The following is a 19,765-nucleotide window of genomic DNA, read 5'->3' as shown; positions in this document are numbered from 1 at the left end:
CTGTTAAATAACTGCAAAATGTTTATACAGACCTTAAAGAGGTTTGCTGCATGTAACGATCTGGGTCCTGAGCAGTGAAAGTTGTCAATATGCTACCAGCAAGTAGCCCTTCTTCTTGACGTACAAGCTTGGGGTTTGGAACAAAATATGGGCTCTCATTCACATCAATGACCGTAATTGACACAGTTGCTGTGGACTGGGGAGGATGCTGAATCCCCTTAGCCAAAGGCACTTGATTTTCCGCAGCTACTGTAAGCACGAACATCCTGTTGGTCTCGAAGTCAATAGGCTGAGAAAAGCAAAGAGCAGGAAGTGTTAACATTTACTCACAATAGTGATGGACACACAGTAACATTTTTACTTTAAAGCACATTTTTAAACACTACTTGTACCGCTTTTCTCAAAAACAAGCACAGAGCCTAAATAGAACACAATCAATGTAACACCTTAACACGAGACTGGGTTGGGGTTTTGATTAGCAGCAGCAGTTCTGAAGTCAAAACAGCTAGAATCGTCATTCTTGGATTTAACTTACTCTGGTGCTACCATTAGCAGTAACTGAGGAAACAAACAGATGTAAAAGCAGAAAATGATGTAGAAACTCCCAGCTTTGTGCCAGTCACTCACGTGAGCAGATGTGCCTCCTGAGGAGCTCTCCTGGGGAAAGAACCCTGCCTCTCTCTGCTATGAGGATGAAGGTTTCCTTCAAACAAGATCCTGACCATACCTGGTGCTGTACATCAGAGATTCCCATGCCCTTAATATTTCACTAGAAAGACTCTTAGTAATCCCAGCTAATCCCACTGCGGGTATACCTACAGCTCCCATCTTCATAATCCAGACAACCTTCAGTTTGGGGACTTCCTCACTGAGCCAGAAGTCCAATGTAAGGAGGGTGAAAACAGTTTGAGGCTAGAGTTCCTCTGTTGTTTTGCACGGGGTGAGGCATTCCCCCAGATTTGATTTGCCCTAGTACTATGCACTGTACTACTGGCACAGATTCTAGACTTGAGGGAACCCTCCACTTTACAGGGGCAGCTGCCACCTGACAGTGTGAAGACAGTGACAAGAGACAACCCAGTCTTCATTACAGGTTGACAGATCAACCCATTGCACTGCAAATAAAAACTGCAGGCAGGCTTCCAACTCTTCTTCCCATGTCTGGGTGCTTAAAGGACTGCTGCTGGCCAAACTGCAGAACCACCATTTACCACGTCGGGCTGATTCTCCTAAGCTGTTTAAGAGCCTCTAATTTCAGATGGTATGGCTGCCCCCCTTCCGAACAAGCCCATCGCTCCCTTGCATTTGTAGGAAAAAGTTCCTTTTCCAATGAGGCTCCCACACGCTGCTACTCTGTGGTTAAACCAGGTCAGATGTAGCAACGCACTGAGATACTCTGGCAGTGGAGGGGACAGAATTTGTTAAAAATGAATTTGTAGGGGAGCAAAGCTACATCAAACAGGTTAGGGAGCTGGTGTCTTAGGATTACTTCTCTTTATAACATCTTAGTTTAACCTGTGCATTTTTAAAATTCACTTTTCCAGACGTTGCTAGTTTGATACCATTCCTAGATCTGAAAAAGATGCTTGTGTGCCTAATTACAAAGCACAGACACTCACTTAATTCTTGCTGTAAGACTGCAATGTAACAATTGGTACCTCTGGGGAAGTGCAGTTATAAACCAGAGACAGTTCTTAAAAAAAAACCAAAAAACCCTAGTGCGAATTACCACTATAGCTGCACAAAAACTGTGTCTTTTTCTCACCTAGATATTGAGATTTTTTTTTAAAAAAACCAAACCACACACACCAAAAAACAAACCAACCCCCCAAAAGAGAGAAAAGAATGACGGGGGTGGGGTGGGGTGGGTGGGAAACTACTTGTTTTAATTTCCAAATGGGAACATTGGCATCTCACACTTGACTTTGTAAGTGATCAGCCAAAACCAGAACAGGCTAACTCAGACAACAGACACTTATCAGAGGGCCATGAGGAAAGGTGGCTACTGCCTGGCAGGTTTAATTATAGAACCACGTTGTTATTATCACTTGAAGTAAGTCACCCCTCAACACAGAGCTGTGCTGGCTAGAGAATGAAGACAGAGAGGTTATTCCATAAAAGGTATTTAAATGAGTTTTTAAAAATAGCCAGTCTTCAAAGGCCTCTTGTAGAAGTAGCCTACCACCTATCACTTTTCCCTCTCTGATTGTGCCTTGACTGCTTATATCCGTTCCTTAATGGGAACATGGTGACATAAAACCCACGTGACTACTAATGGAGGCCAGGAGGTAATATGCTGCTCCTCTACACTAGCAACAAATACTAAGCAAATGTTTTTTTACAGACAAATTCCTATCTTTTGGCAACTAAAGCTTCAAATTCTGTCACTTTCAACAACCTAGGCTGATTTTTAAAACTGACCAGTTGTAATCCTACTGACAGCATAAGCAAGGAAATGTTCCAAGAGATGGATGGCTTACTTCCAGAACACAGCCAGTGCCCAATCCATTTTACTTCCCAGACTCTTGCTGGCCTCAGGAGTTCACATTTTTCGCCCCTCAGTGTTGTCCCACTTACTCCATCTCTGTTTAATTCTCTGAAGTGCAAGCATCTCTTACCTTCACAACAGTCACCAGTCCATCGTTGCTATTGGGATCAGTCAGGATGGTAAATCGACCTGTCGGATCTCCTCCAGTCATTCGGTACATTGCATTCCAGGCAGGCGTGTGGGGCTGATCTTTATCCGTTACCGTCAAATTGGCTACAATCACATCCACTCTGTTTTCCGGTACTTCCCCGTAGAACTGCAAAACACAAGAAAACATTTTACCTCAGCTGCAGAAGCACTCAAAAGCCACGCCATACTGAACATTCATCAGCATTACGTAGCGCATCTCTCCTCATTGGAACTCTGACAATTTATCTAATGAAGTTTACCTGAGGCTACCCAGAAAACTGATGATTTGATTCCCTTATCAGCTTTTGCCTTTTGGCCTAAGCAGAATACTATATCTAAGGGATATATGGTCTGCACGTATTTCAGTTCTGCCTGCCAGTACACTATTTAATAAGTAATAAATATTTACCGTCTGTGAATATAATGAGAAAAGCGGGGAAGGGTTATAAATATGCACATCCTTCAGTTACTCCCATCCAGTACTTACAGTCATGGCAGTGAACTCTGGAGGATTGTCATTGACATCTGTCACAGTGATGACAGCAGTTGCTGTGTTTGAAAGACCATATGTTGGGTTTCCTTCCATGTCCGTAGCTTGAATTATTAATGTATATTGTTGTACTTTCTAAAACAGAAAACGACATCAACGTAAGTTTTAGACAAAACTCACATTACGGTAGGACAGCAGGTGTTTCCGAAACTGCACTTCGCTAAGCAATGGAGCCCATCACACTGTTTATTCCAGTTAGCATCACCCAAAATGACAGGCGCAAAGTTTGTGCCACAGGAATAGAGCACCAAGTTGCATCTAGCTATACTGAACTACTGCTTGATTTTCTTCAGGTATCACTGAGACAAGGACAGGCTGCCTGCTTCCAAGTCCCGAAAATCAAAACCACTTTATACAGTTAATGCTGTTACTGCAGATTTAACAGTGCTTTTCAAATGGGGGGAAAAGCAAGAGTGCAGTTTATATTAAAACAGGCTAAGTCCTCAAAAGCATTTGAGAGAACTGAGCCAAGGTAGGTTCGCAGGCCAAACGGCCACAACTGCCAAGGTTTTGTTTCAGCTGAGCCCAAGTATAAAACCACTGTTGCAATGTCTTGCCGTCGCTATGGAAACCGAAGATGTCGGGCCTAACAGAGACGAGGCAAGGGCGCTGGGAGAAAGGGGGAGGGAACAACCACACGGCTGCTTCCATAAATGTCAAACGCCCTGGCCGAAGATGGCCACTACCGCCTCCATTCCACCCCCCCTCCACCTGCCGCCGCTTGTGCCAACACCAACGGCTGCCGGCCGGACACCCAGCCTCAAATGGCATTTAAAGTAAATTTGACGAGGCTGTATTAAGACTGGGAGGGGGGGGAACCCACCCGCACAACTAGGAAGATTTTTTTTGTGTCGAGTTGCTGAGAAGTTGATTTTCGACAAATCGATGGTTTCTACTGTGAAATGCAAATATTGTGCAGCTTTTTCATTTACCAGTTAATTTTCAAATTTAGCATCTCCCAGCTCGGAGAGAGCTCGTTGTTACCATTCAGTTCTTTCCAAAAGAAAAGGCACAAACGTAAGAAGCTGCTATTAGTTCCAAGCATGACTTTCAGGAATGGTTTACCAACACTGGCAAAAAAAGTTCTGGCAGAATAAAAATACTTAAAGAAAAGCATTTTTTCACTTGGTACCTTATTTTCTCCCACTACTTAAAGACTGGCATATATGCCAGACGGTTTCTCATGGAAACTGCTTACAAGAAGTGACTCTGGACTTCGATACAAAAAATAAGCGAGGACAACTCCTATGTCTAATTTTCTTTCAAATTTTGGCCAGACACTACAACAGACATCAGAAATGTAGTGGTTATGCACACTTACAAGCAGCAAATATGAGCCACTGAATAAAAACAAAAGTTTTTTAAAAAAGCTGTATGAATCTTTATCTTCCACTGAAGACAATTTATGCTCATATCCTCTTTCACAAAGGAACCCTTAGAACACACCTCAAATATATATTACTGCATATGCATCCCACAGTTCTTTAAAAAAGCAAGACTAGTATTATTTGTACAGAAATGCAATAGATATGTTTCATAAGGCATAAATATGTATATAAGTTCTGGCTTGGAAAATATACTTGCGAAGTGACCTTCAAACAGCTTAAATGAACATCCTAAAGTTTTCCTTCACGACACCAACAAAAGAAGCAGTCATAAGGGAATCAAAGAAATACTTTTACCATGCTCATCCAGGGGTGTAGGGGGGAGTGCATATTGTGAAGCAATAAAATCTAGCGCAGTATTGAAGCAGATCTTGCAGCCAGATGATTCTACATTATTGAAACAACAGGTGCTTCTGATTCACCTGGGTCTTAACACATTGATTCCCAAGAAGCACATTTCATTAAGGAGACTCCATTATTATTACAAGACGACTCAACTTCTGTACAATATTCTTATTTAAATCCAACAGAAGCAGCATACTACAAACTGTTCCAAAAAAGTACCCCAAAAGACAGCGTATATGTGTTTTTGTTTGTTTCCCCCCACTTTCAGTGCTCACAATACAGAAGATCAACTGGTAGGAATGAAGTCTCAGAAATCAACAAGTGCATAACCTTCCAAGAACGCTGAAACTGGGGGGAGGTAGCTCTTGCTCTTCTCTTTTAGCTGTGGGTTGAGAAGGAGCCAGAAATAAGCCACAGAGCACGTGTCAGCAGCCCGCACAGAGACTTTGCAGCAACACATCTGAAAACGAACTGTCAGCCCCAAGAAAGAACACAGACCTCATCAGGTCACATCTTTCCACGTCAGCATAGGCCCAATAAAAGAGCACTTCACTGAATTAACCTCACGTGAGGCAGGAATGTCAGTGTGTAAATTTAAGTACCCTGCCTGACTTCTTCGGCACCTCCAGCAGTAAAGCAGATGTTTTAATGCTGAAGTGAATTCCACAGCAATAGCAGAACAAATAAGAACAGCTGGATCTCATGACAAAGCATCTTTTGGGATAGCAAGTGAAAGGTTGCTTCTGCCTTTAGCCGAGTCCCCTACCTAAGCAACTCTCCTCTTGCACATGTCAGCACCAGCACAGATAATGCATTGTGCATGTTAACATAAAATGCTAGCAGATGAGGAATGCTATCAGAGGAAACACTTTCTTTTTTTTTTTTTGAATGCCTACAACACTTAAGTCTCACATAAACGATGGGTCACATAATTTAAGAATTTCAAATTGTGTCTAGTATTTTATGAGCCTAATTAGAGCTCTACAAACAGAGTCAAGACTCAGAGGAAAGGGCAGAATGGCAGAAGTGGGTAGCCCAGCTGAGGTTGCTGGACAACAAGGAACACTGTTAACCAAGTCACTCCCCAGCCCACTGTTAGAAGATCTGGCTTTCTAGACTCCTGGTCATTTTAATTTAATTGACTTCCACAAAATGACTCAGGAAATGAAGGAAGCAGAGCAATGGCTTGGGAAGGAAACCATTTTATATCATATTAGTCTAATTTAATATTGGAATGATTTAACATTAATCATTAATACTCAACACGTGCAAGAAATGTTTATAAATACTCATTTGGGTATCAGTACAGTGAGCCATCATGAAAACTGATGGCAAATGACAAAGCTTTTCCAACTGTTAATGTGAGGGCCTACGCTCCACAGACAGCTGGTTTCTTCCAAGTTAAATCATTCCAGTACAGCCAGTAACTAAGTAATAAAACTCAAGAGTTATCGCTATGTCCTTCTGAAAGTTCATCTGTTAAAGATGATCAGGGAATTTTAAAAACAAGGGCAAAGCTGCCCATCATTCTTTTAATAGGGAAATACTACAACGTTCAAGATTTCCTTTCCTCACATACATCCTCTTCAAAACCAACTTAAATGAATGAATGTTAATAGAACTTTAAAAAATTAATTGCAATATCTAGGAGCCTGTTTAGCTTTCCAAATGTTCTGATTGCCCCTTCTAAACTGAAAGGCATCAGAATATTAATAGCCAACCCAGAGCACCAGAAAGTATTTTTGTTCTCTATTTTAAGTAAGTGTAAGCAAACAGCTAACAGCTGAATAGAAATTCAGTTTAAAAACACCTTCAGATTTAATAAGATAAAACGAGGTCAGTAAAACAGAAGTTGAAACAAGATGTGTTCAAGTACAATTTGTTGGATTTTACAGTTTGTTTATAAAATCATGATTATTTCTTCAGAAGTTTTCAAGTGGTGCAAAAGCACAGTTAGTCCATGAGACAGATCTGGCGTTTGAAGAGAAATATTTTTATTCCCACCTCACAGATGGGTGAACCAGAGCAGAGGATCTGGCACCCTCCTCCTCTGGTGGTAGGAAGAACTGTCTAGACAGAACGGGACTTGCTCAGCATGTAATAGGGAACTACTGACAGTCAGATTTTCTTTCCTTTTTTTTTTTTTTTTTTGAATGTGTGTCCAGGCTTTGAGATCAGTCTCTATCTATGCAGTTTCCAATACCGACTGTTTTATTTCTTAGAAACATGCTTTTCAATTTTTAAACACAGTAATATTTTTCCTGGCTTATTTTAATAAGCAAATTACTGTAAATTTAGCAACTCAACGTCTAGAAGATTTCAAGTATTTACCACCTCTCTGAAGGGCAAGGAAGAGGACAACAGGGGGAGGACAGATGCTCTCCTGGAGCTTCCAAAATAGATGTGTAGCCAATTCCATTTTCCGTCTACTCTTTGCCTACAGAGCTCAGCAAGAGGCAACGGCTGGAGCTGAGGAAGACCTCCCATCTCAGCACCCAGGCCAAGCACCTGAGGTCTTTATCTGCATTGCTCTGCTTTAGTGTTTATCTGTTCCTTAAAAGCAAACAGGCTTTTGAGACAAGATCCCTTCCAGGACCTCATGGAACCGAGAGTGACTACATGTACAGAACGTATGAGTACCATTTTCATCCCCATCCTAATTTCCTCTTTTCTAGGGAGAAAGTTCAGACTGGGGAGGGAGAGTATACGTAAGTTACTAGCAAAAAATGTGCTTCTTCACAATATTAAGCCTATGGGATGAAGACCTGCCTTACCTCTCTGTCAAGCCCAGCTGCTACAGTGATAATGTCACCAGTCTCGTTGTTGATTGTAAACATGTTTGGAGAGGGGCTGCTTGGGGCCTGTGACAAGATCCTGTATCTCAGCATCCCATTCTGCGCATTGGGATCATCAGCATCAATGGCAGTAACAGTCATCACGTAAGTTCCTAGCAGCAGGATAAATAATTGATGTTATATAAACAGTTTACTCAGATTACACAAGATCACTTACAAGCAATGGTCAAAGCATGTATTTCTTTTGGTAAACCCTGCACGTTCCTTCTCTTACTTAAAACAAACTGGTTAAACCCAAGACTCACCAACAGAGTAATTAAAATACATAGGAGGAGATAAAAATACTTTGTGTTTATAAAATATCAGATCTGCTTAGAACTGAAGAAGCTCCATAAACAATGAAATCCTACAATTCTGCCACAAATAACATTGCTGTAACAGTAGAGCTCCTCCTTTTTAGACAAAAACGTTATTAATTGGGCCAAAGGAAATATACTTAATTTTCAGAATTGGTGCACATACTGATAGTGATTGAAAATCAGTGTAAATAATACTCTTTCAAAGGTCTTGGAGACGTGTGTTCTTTTCATCTCAAATGCCAAGTCAACATGGCAAAGTGAGAAAATACATTTCTTGTGCTAACCTTTCTAAAAAATTCATTTTGCACTACTGACAAATTAAGAAAGTGGTTCCAGCCATAGTGCAAACTTTTGTCTGAGCCGATTAGAATTTTAATGAGATGTGAACAACATTTAGGCTGTTCTCAAGAATTCAAATGAAACTGTTTGATTCCAAATCCCAGTATTTCCAAAGCCTCTGAGATTCAGAACTAGAACTGGATCTGCTGATATTTTGGAAGTCTCTTATACCGTGAGCTGTCAACTAAATGAACATCAACGACTATCATGAACATAACTGCAAGAACTGTGACACTATAAATAGGATTTTCAAAAACAGGAACCTAAAAGTCATATTCTTAAAGATATCTCTGTTTTAGTTTACGTACATAATACTTTCTTATTTTGGAAATTAATCCTAGCATGCTTAAAAGTGAGTTAAAAATAAGGTGAAATGAGAGTATCTGAGTTTTTGCTCATCATACTAATAAGACACCTTTGAAAGTGTTACAAGGTCTGAAGCCACCCCTTCACCACCTTCAAGATTTTGCACACACTTTGAAAGCCCATGTCCTACCTGGCTTTGATCCTTCAGGGACTGTCCCGTTCCAAACCTGGTGTAAGAACTCAGGTCTATTGTCATTCATATCAATGACATTAATAACAATGTCAATAGGATTTTCCACCTGGTTTCCATTTACATCCACTGCGTGTGCTCTCAGCTGTAAAAAAATTATTAGAAGTATTAGAATTTGCACAATATACAGGCACAAATGGATACAATAACAGTGGCAGGAAGTTTCAGGCCAGACGTTTTTAGCTCAGTGTATTTTGTTATCTGCCACTGCTCCCTCATAATCGACCATGTGGGTTTTCAGGTTGCTAATAGAACTGCTGTTCAGGCTTCTAAACTATTCTAAGCTACAAATTTACTTGTTTTGCTGAAAAATATTTTGAATCACGTAATTTCAATTAATACCATACTGTCATACGTAAATCTGTCTTTAATAATGACCATTAGAAAACAGACTCTAGACATACATAGATTTTTATCGAACAGATAGCAACTTATTAACAATCCATAAGGAATGAACACTGGCATCACTTTCAAAAATTCTTTACTGGTATTACAGATACTGAATAGACATGTATGCATAGGAAAAGTGTATAGAATAGATTTGTGTTACCTGAACACCAGGGTAAGGTTTGCGATAAATCACTGAAATTCCAGGCTAAAATTAAGCTAAAGTTTACGGGCTGAGTTTCACAGATACCGAGACACTTAAATTTAATGCCCTGATTGTCAAAACGGGCTGAGTAACTACGTTTAACAGTCAGGTTTACCCAAATCATCTTAAATTGGAAAGCCAAAAAAAAGAACAGAGTACTTTCTGAAAATGTAAATCTACGTACCCCAGCCAGAGCCTGGCAACTGCTATGCAAAAGCGCAACTTTCTCCTATAGCAGTCCTGCTGAAGCCCATGTTTACACACCACCACCACCCCCCTCCCCACCCCTCCCCCACTGGAAAGGAGCAAGAGGGTATTATTTACTCAGCACTCTGGAAATGACTCATATGAATGTAAATTCCTTAGTCTTGAATTGACAACGTCAAATTCTCAGTAAAAACCTTAGGGACGCCAAAGCTGTTGTGCTCTTGTGAGAGCCATTCCCCTCGCCTCCCCCCAGATGCCTCCTACTGCCTCCTCCGCTCCGGAGCAGCACTCGAAGGGCTTCCCGGAGTGCGAGGCAAGAGTGTTTTAATCCATGACATGCTGGAAGTGCTCTCTAGGAGCTGAGCGGCTTCTGTAAAAATATCAGTGTGGTCTCTCAAAAGCAGAGACAACTTTTGGTCACAGCCGGGTCTTCCTTCAAACCTTTCTTTTCCACTAATACTGGAATCCGTGGTCTACTTTGTCAATTTCTTTAGAGCAAAGAATATCATTTTCATAAGCTGACAGACCTAATTTACAATTCCATTAAAATGCTTAGATTTGCCTCTGAAAATAAGAATTGGTAGGTTATCCTTCCCATCCATTTCCCAAATCACAGCTGCTGCCATTCTAATAGCAGTCACATCCTAAATTAAGTTGCTGAATTAAAAGTAAACTTTTGAAAAATACGCAATACAGTGGAGACTGTGATCGATGGTCTGTATTTGAAATATACGCTACAGTACCCATATTTCAATCTTTTAAAATTACTTCACCTAAATACATTTAATCAATGTTTACATATATCAACGTATTTAAGCTGCTTAAACATAGCAAGAGTTAGCCTTGGTAAGCACAATAAATACAAATCTGCTACAAACTCTTCAAATCATATCTCATAGAAAACTAAATGCTGGCTGCTCAAGTCACGTTTGAAGCAGATGTTAATCTTCAATTTGATAATCTCATTTATGGCAAATTAAACTCTTACATGAAAAGAAGCAATCTGCTCCCGGTCTAAAGGCTTTGTCACAGACAGCTGTCCTGAGATGGGGTTGATGATGAAGATGCCTGTTGGAGGTTGGTCAGCTCCTGGGCCAGTCACACTGTAGCGTAGGGAGAGGCTTTTATCACGATCAGACCTAATCTACGTGTCAAAAAAGAAAAGTTTACATTAGCTACAACCAACCAGTGGATGAGACTGCTGATGAGACAAACAGCACCTCTTTTTTTTCTTTGTTTTTTTTTAGTCTTTAAGCTGAAACGGGACAAATCTAAACTTGTAAAAATAGTTATTCTGGAAATGATATAGAGTTACCATAAAGCCTGAGGTTTTCAACTGCACGTTGTGTCAGAAAGCCGGTCAATTAATTTTTCAGGAACATAAAAATAACCCTTATTTCTTATAATAAGATGAATTGTATTAAACCAAAACAAATACGTATTCTTACCTTAAACAGAATTGGTTAGATCCTAGAGAAAACATATACTATCACAAAGCTATGTAAGACATAAAGACTTCTCTGTTTTTTTTCTCTCCTCCTGTATCTTCCCAGATCAAAGCTACACTCTCTTCCGCTACGGCAGTAGCCCTTTAGAAACTCGCTGGTTTTGTTTAAAGACTGAACTTAGGTCTCATCTTCCAAGAAAAAAAAATAAAGGGCAGTGCATCTGTGAGAAGCAGGTGAATCACCAGCATGCTCATCAACAAAGCAGTGCAAAAGTATATGCTGTCAACCTGGGCTAATGCTCTACCAAATTCCAACTAATCCTTGCAGAAATTGATCATGACCAAACAGTACCATGGTTGGGAACCCTCTCCCATGCTGGGCTCCTGGCAATGGCCACCTCTGAGCTGCAGAGTCCTGTGGAGGAGCTGGTGTCCTCAACCCCACCACATCCTGTCTCCTCCTGCTGCGCTGCTCCTCCCACTCACCCCCACACCCTTCTCCAGGTAGAAAACTCCAGTGCACGTGACTGGAGAACTCCGGAACTGGCAGAGAACCTCCTTAACCACTTCAGGAAGTCATCACAGCACTTACCACCCAAATCAAGGTCACCTTCCACTAGTACAGGAGCATAGGGACAACTTCAAAAAAAACCTTGTAAATGCAGCCCAGCCTGCTATACACAGAGGTAGCAACAGAAATGAGCCCAAAAGGCTCAGGTAAATGTTTGGACAATGAACAAGAGGTCATTCACACAGAATCTCTTTAAGTCATCTCTGAAGGACACGCAAACCACATTTCTGTTAACTTCCTTACCCTGACTAACTCCTGAGGAAAAGGTCCTCTGGAATTTTCTGGCAGGTTGATTGGAGGAATAACCCAGTCTCTCTTCTGCCTCTTCAGCGGGCTGCTGTGCTTGTATTGTTGCCATGGAAATATGATGTCTTGAATTTTCTTTTGGTCCTTTCCCAGGTACAAGATAAAATCAAGCACATGTTAGAAGAAGAATTACTAGTAGAGGTTATAAAATAACTCAAGATACAATTACATCATTGACTGAAAGGTTGTCTTTCCTCTGTGTTCATAGATCTGTTTTCTTAACATTTACAGTGTAGTATGGAAATAAGATGAGGGGTAATGGTTTTAAACTAAAACAGGGTAGGTTTAGGCTAGATATAAGGAAGAAATTCTTTACAATGAGGATGGTGAAACACTGGAACGGGTTGCCCAGAGAGGTAGTGGAGGCCCCATCCCTGGAAACATTCAAGACCAGGTTGGACAGGGCTCTGAGCAACCTGATCTAGTTAGTGGTGTCCCTGCTCGCTGCGGGGGGGTTGGACTCGATGACCTCTGGGGGTCCCTTCCGACCCAAAACTTTCTATGATTCTGTGATTCTACTTACAACCTCACTGCAAAATTTTAAAAACTCCTTTTCTTTTTTCCTTATTCAAGCTGGAAGAGAAATGGAATTACAAACCATTTATAACACGGCACTACTCTGTAAACTATTCTGCACTTTCTGAAAAGTAGTTAATATTTTGCAGAATTTAATAGTATGCCTTTATGTATTTCTCATTAGCCAGAATTCAGTTCAGGTAATGCGCTACTGTACATTAAATTTAGATCTGGGTGTGCTAAAATATAATTTGAGTTCCAAGAGAAGTTTAATACATACTGGTAAGGAATGTCTCAAATATTTATGACCCTATTAAATCCCATAGAATTAATGCTGTAATTATTTTAAACCTATGTCAGCCATGATGGATGCAGTAGATGACCCACTTTACACATTGGACATTAATCTCTGCTGGGTGTCAACATTTCCCTCCTATTCCCTTCTGTATCTGCACTCATTTCAGCCTTTGGATGCCAGCACACATACAGCCATGCTAGCTTGCTTAAGGGTGGTGACAGGGTGACAAAAATATTTTCCAAATCTTCTAAGAAAAAAAAACATTTTTTTTTTTAAAATCTAATCAAATACACTACAGCGTAAAAAAAGATGCCCAACTGAAGGCCACATTCCACTACTCTACATTCTGCTGATGACAAGGATGCCTGAAATCGATCTTCGGAAAGAGCAGGGCATGCCCTGGCATATCTAAGCATCTGCTCTTTTACTAGACTTCTACAGACAAAATGACAATATTTCCTGCATTAAAAACATGCCTTAGAAGATTTAAAACAATCATCAAGCAAGCAAACAAAAAAATGAGGATTACACAGCTTTGGTCTCCAGTGTGTTTGTGGGAAAAATGACTTGCATAACCACACTGTCTATCTTGACATCATGCTTAAATCTTTAATGCGTACCTATTACAGCTATGTTAATCTATGAACAAATTTTGTTCTTTATTTGTGAACTAAGCACTCTATAACAGAAGGTAAGAAACAGCAGGCAGCAACTAATATAACAGAAAAAGGTAGCAGACCTAATACAGTTTTCCTAAAGTAAATGCATTGTTATTTGTATATTTCGAGGTTTGATTTTTGTTGTAGTACATGGTTTAATCCTATGGCAGCTTCCAGCAGAGGGAGACTATCTTCCTTACCGAGTAGTGCTGGAATCATGAATAATTTACGATCTCCAATTTGATTATGAAGGGACAAGACAAAGCCAATATTCCTTGCCAGAAATGCTTCCCTACCACTGCTGTAAATCTACAGTTCCCATCTAATAAACATGACTGATGCATTCTAGCACAAATTTGTTTATTTTGTGGTTACACTAGCCACTTGAATAAATACTGTAATACTTTCAAGCAATTTAAAACAAAGAAATGACCATGTCCAACAAATTCAGGTATAAATCTCAAACTATAGCAACAAAAAGCTCAAACATAAATGAATCCTATATACTTAAACAGGCACGCCTTTCCATGCCTTAGCAAAGCTACAGAATAACAGGCTATAAAAAAGTTCTTCCTGAGGCTCCAGCTTTCCATGCACTAGATGTCCATTAATAAAATGCCTTACAGAGAGGTATGTGACAGACAGAATCAAATCCCTATTTTTAGGCCTGTTCGCGGAGATACATTTCTACAGGTAGCGTTTAGTCATTGTTTTACCTTTTCTGAAGACCCTGCGAAGGCTGGTTCAGGGGTTAGCTTAACTCTCATTTGCCATTCTTCCTGGGTTTCCTTGTCCTGAGCAGACACAACAAATTCTGTGGGCTCTGCTGAAAGTTGAAAGCTTCTCTCTGCGTAGACCACACCATCTTCACCTACTCTGAAATCTTCTGGCTCACTGCTTCCAAAGTGTATTTTTTTGTTTCCATCACAGCTTCGAAACCTCACTGTAAAATAGACACACAAAACAAAGAACAAAAAAATGAAAAAGCAGTCCACTTGAACTCAGTGTGACATAAAACGCATTAAGAACAAATATTCAAAAGCAGAAAGCCTTAACTTCTTGCTGCTATTATCACATGCAATTATGAGTTAGGATTCGTACTTGGGGGGTCAGTTCACATAACGGCACCCTTCCACAGACTGCTAGGCAGCAGGAATTTTTTAACCCCAGATACACTGGTCTCCCAAAGACACACACACACACACACACATATCCCTCACAAGAAAACCATTTCCCTCCATGTCCTATGCTATGTTTCAGTCGGTTTCCAGTGGAACGGCTGCAGTGATTTACACCTCAAGCCTCACAAAAAAGATCCAGCCAAGTCAGTTCATCAAAAACACTCAACAAATTTAATTACGCTGCAACCATAACTGCAAACACAACCGTGCTTCCAGTGGCATCTCTGCCAATGGAGGTAAGGCAGAAACCCAGAAGTCTGTTAAGACATTAACTTCTGTTCCCAGCTCAGCCTGTGATTCAGCCGTATCGTCTGAGGTAGGTCACTCATGAGCCCACTTATGAGCTCTAGGCCTGAGTTTCTTCATCCTTCATGTACAAGATGGAGGCAGCAGTAAATGCTTCCCTCACAGAGAAAATCTAAGTTAAAGACTTCACTTTTCATGTACCACACATGCCCGTTCATCTACTTAGCTACTTAGGAGTTACCCATGCTTGATTAATTCCCCTCCTCCTTCCTTTTGTCCTGTCTGAAAGACGCACATGGGAACAAGAAGTCAGTAAAACTGATTGTATAGATAATCATGTGAAGTGTACAAAATAGAACTGATAACGGGTTGCTGCTTTCTTTGCCCAATTGCTTTCACTTCCACTTACCTTCTGGGTTACTGCAAGTAATAGTAGGTAAAAAATGGAAGTGTGTTTTCATAACCAATGATCGTTCTTTAATGTTTCCAAAGCATTATGAAGTATTTTGATTGTATGGGCAATAGAAGTGCAAAACACCATTATGAAGGTTGTGCTGAAATGCACACGGTGAAGATGAAGATGAAATGAGGCTTCATGCTTCATTTCAGTTATTGGACTTTTTATATTGTGCTAAACCATGCACAAAACAATTTAGTTTCAAAAACTAAAGGTCCCCCTCTCAAGAAAAATCACTACTGAATGTCATGCATCATATGCTTTCTTCTGTAATGCACTGTTTCCAGGAAGGTACTGAGAAGAAGAATTGTACCTTTTTGCATTTGAAATTCAAGGACCAAGCTGCTATTCAGATTACATATAAAATTTGTTTCCTCACTGCACCCCTTCAGTAATCCAGAATCCCCCTTTTGCCCTCTCCTGACAGAAAAGACTGTATTTTGAAAGCACAGCACTCCTCAAAATAAATTATAAAATGTCATCCTTCTTAATATTGGTCTTTCTGGGCTGGGCAGGGATACCTTTCCAGATGGCTGGCAGAGTTTGCAGGTCTCTCCTCAGGCGACAGCAGCCTCCCCTCAGGGAGAAGAGCGTGCCGCATCACCCAGGGAGCGCAGACCTGCCCGGCGGACAGGCTGAAGGCTCCCTGCAAGGGCTCCTCCTGTGGTGTGGCCCTCCTTGTAGATGTTGCCTCAGGTCTTCCTCAGTAGTAGTGAGAGGGCTTCACCAAAACACTAGTAAATACTCAGAATCTCGCCTAAGTTTCAATGTATATTACTTTCCAGGCAGCCCCTATCACTCCTCAAGTCCACCCTACCTGCTCCATAAAGTACAACTGACTTCCTTTCCTATAGATCTACGGACTACAAGTCTGCAAGATTTGGAGAACCTGACAGAACCTCTGGTTTGCTGTTCACATGGGAGAAGAAAGTTGAGAGGCAGAAGGTCCAGCTCCCAGACATTGACTATTCCAGTGATCTCCCACTCTTTAAAACACCAAGCCTTGTGGCTTAAGTCAGCTTACCATGACGGTATGCTGAAACACAGCAGCCAACCGAGAAAATGCACGATTCTAAGCCAAGGCACAGGCTGGGGGATGAAAGGATCAAGAGCAGCCCTGCTGAGAGGGACTTGGGGGTACTGACAGACAAAAGGCTGGACGAGTCGGCAATGTGCGCTGGCAGCCCAGAGGGCCATCTGTGTCCTGGGCTGCATCAAGAACAGCGTGGCCAGCAGGTCGAGAGAGGTGATTCTGCCCCTCTACTCTGCTCTGGTGAGACCTCACCTGGAGTACTGCGTCCAGTTCTGGAGCCCTCAGCACAAGAAGGACATGGAACTGTTGGAGCGGGTCCAAAGGAGGGCTACAAAAATGATCCGAGGGCTGGAACACCTCTCCTATGAGGACAGGCTGAGAGAGTTGGGGTTGTTCAGCCTGGAGAAGAGAAGGCTGTGGGAAGACCTGATTGCAGCCTTTCAGTACTTAAAGCGAGCCTATAGGAAAGATGGGGACAATCTTTTTAGTAGAGACAGCAGTGACAGGACGAGGGGTAATGGTTTTAAACTAAAACAGGGTAGGTTTCGGCTGGATATAAGGAAGAAATTCTTTATAATGAGGGTGGTGAAACATTGGAACGGGTTGCCCAGAGAGATAGTGGAGGCCCCATCCCTGGAAACATTCAAGACCAGGTTGGACAGGGCTCTGAGCAACCTGATCTAGCTAGCGGTGTCCCTGCTCGCTGTGGGGGGGTTGGACTCGATGACCTCTAGGGGTCCCTTCCAACCCAAAACTTTCTATGATTCTATGATTCTATGATTTCCTGTTAAAACAACTATATCAGTACTAAGAAATCATTACCATTATCCTAATTCTGTAATTCTGATTAGCCAGCCTTCAGAGCTGGATATTCTTTATTGTTTAGCACAAAAATAAAGAGGTGTCCAAGAGGAGTTTACTCAAAATGACTACATCTAATGATTTAAGAACTTAATGACTAGACTACCAAACAGTGCCGCTTGTACTTGGGTTCAGAGGCACAGATCACCCGTACCCCAGGCATGGAGAAAGCTGGGCCTCCTCCAACCATTATCTCTCTTCACAAACAAAACTCTCAGCTACAAACACTTCACATTAAGAGACTATGGCAAAAACCCGCCAGCAATATATCCCACAGCTCTGTGTCTCTGCTGACCTCTCATCTCAGCTACAGCTGCTCTCTAAATCTGCTCTTCAAAAGAGTGTCTTGACCAAAAGGCCAAGGAACGAGCCAGATTCACCTCTGGCTCTTCTCAGACTTACTTCTGAAAAGTAGGTAGTGGGAAAGAGAATGAGTATTAACCTAGACCTTGACCATTACCGTTTTTCAAAAAGGTGAAATTTACAGTCATTATGGTCCAAAACACAACAATGTCACAACAATATTTAATAAAAAAATTATTTCCGAACTATTGCACAGTAGCATGATATATTCATTTTTAAAATATTCAAATTCATAGAGAGGAGCATTTCTTTCTCCCATCTTCTTACATATAGACTCCAGTAGCCCAAAATACACTTCCCAAAAAACCCACCCTGCTAGCCATTTCGTTGATATTCCTCCTCCAGGCAACTGTGTATTATGAAATTAAAATGAAAATCCCTTTCCTTTGACAGTATCCTGGTAAAAATGTACAAAATTGTCAATGCTTTTTGAGAATTACTCTCTCTTTGCAAGGAGCACACATTAACAAATTATACTCAAGTATAACCATCCATGATTAAATTACCTCGACCGAGTACAGGTTGTGCAGTACCTACTCTCCCCCCATCTGCATGGTTATCAGTCTTGTAAATTCAATTTAGATCACTTTGCTTCATTTTTCAGTGTTCAACTGGTATGAACAAAGAGTGATTTCTGACTGTAGGTTTTTAGACAAACATTTTTGCAAAAATGCAACAGCATTTTTTTTTTCTTTTTTCCACCGAGAATGACAACTGTTTATACCAACCATGTTCTTTATAACAACCACGCGGCAGGCATGCTTTCCAAAAAATAATTTTCTGTTGACAGTTCAATGATATAGATTCTTTTCATTTGATAAAGGGTTAACCAGATATGCTATACAGCATCTAGTCACTTTATATGCAATAGAAAGAGTAATCAAGTATCTTCTTTTACTGCTTTTAATAACACTGTCCACATATATGATCAGATATAAGTATTTCACAATCTGTAAAAACAACTCACTGATTTTTAAATATATCTCTTGAGTATCTTCTGCCCCTTCTGAAAAGTATGTGCTTTGAAAGGCTTCCGAGTATATTACTTGAAAGTGCTAGGAAGTATTCATTCATAATCTGAAACACAACACACACCAGCTTTGACGCATGGGAGTAAATGCAATTAGTTCACATGCTCAAAACAAGGCCATGCACAAGAATTTACAAAAAAGGGGTCTTTAAACAGAAGAAAAACTGCATTTAGTATTAGTACATGATTACTATTAAACATTAGACCCTAATAGAAAAGACCATTGTTATCCTAATTTAGAAATCTTTTTTTGTCCTACAATCAAGACAAATGTAACCTATTAAAAAAGAAAAAGAGAGAACCTTTGTAACTGCAACATTCTGAAATGAAGATCTACAGTTCTGTGGTATTAAAGCAAGTTTTCAAGTTAACACTCTTGCACAGAGGTAATTACAAAATATGCATACATGTGTAGTTGTGCAAGACATTAAGAACTAAACATACAAATTCATTTGAAGTGCACTAGAGAGCTACACCACTCATACTCAGGACTAACAAGATGCATGATTCACAGTATCTATAAAATACTTGGCTAACCTCATGTACCTTACTACTAATCTTCAATTACCTAGAACCATTTCTCAGAGAATAAAAGCCCTTTTTCAGCTACTCATGTTGGTCTGAACTCTTTGACAACCTGTTTCTGCTCGTTTTATCTTAGGCAAATAAAACTACAATTACTTGACCCAAGGACTGAGCATAGGATGATATAATGGGCTATATTATTAACATCAATTTTTCATGAAAATATTCATGTATAATACAGAATTGTCCTTACTCTGCTCCCAAGGCAGTTGCATTGAGTTTGCCATCTGGATTGCTGCACTTTGAAAATAACCAACTCGCTTCTAGGTAACATCCACACGCATAAAACAAATTAAAAAGTGTATTTCCTTCTGTAAATTTGCTGGAACCGCATTCCTCCTCTTGAATGCTGTTCTCATGCCGAAGAATCACCTTCAAGGCTAAGACTCACTTGGAGGACATTACAG

General features: G+C 40.6%; 1 protein-coding gene across 1 annotated transcript in view; it reads right to left on the bottom strand.

Annotated features, from left to right (window-relative positions):
- The window catches only part of CDH2 (cadherin 2), a 118,375-nt gene that overhangs the window by 24,126 nt on the left and 74,484 nt on the right, over window positions 1–19,765 (bottom strand). Inside the window, exons 3-10 of the mRNA XM_075416259.1 lie at window positions 14,319–14,545; window positions 12,067–12,213; window positions 10,794–10,949; window positions 8,947–9,091; window positions 7,732–7,904; window positions 3,165–3,302; window positions 2,619–2,804; window positions 33–289 (exon numbers count right to left, since the gene is read on the bottom strand). Of these exons, the coding sequence (XP_075272374.1) occupies window positions 33–289; window positions 2,619–2,804; window positions 3,165–3,302; window positions 7,732–7,904; window positions 8,947–9,091; window positions 10,794–10,949; window positions 12,067–12,213; window positions 14,319–14,545 (1,429 nt within the window). The remainder of the gene's footprint in view (window positions 1–32; window positions 290–2,618; window positions 2,805–3,164; window positions 3,303–7,731; window positions 7,905–8,946; window positions 9,092–10,793; window positions 10,950–12,066; window positions 12,214–14,318; window positions 14,546–19,765) is intronic.

This window comes from Opisthocomus hoazin, chromosome 3 (assembly GCF_030867145.1).
Source record: "Opisthocomus hoazin isolate bOpiHoa1 chromosome 3, bOpiHoa1.hap1, whole genome shotgun sequence".
NCBI classification, from domain to species: Eukaryota; Metazoa; Chordata; class Aves; order Opisthocomiformes; family Opisthocomidae; genus Opisthocomus; species Opisthocomus hoazin.
This window is presented reverse-complemented; position numbering and strand designations above follow the sequence as displayed.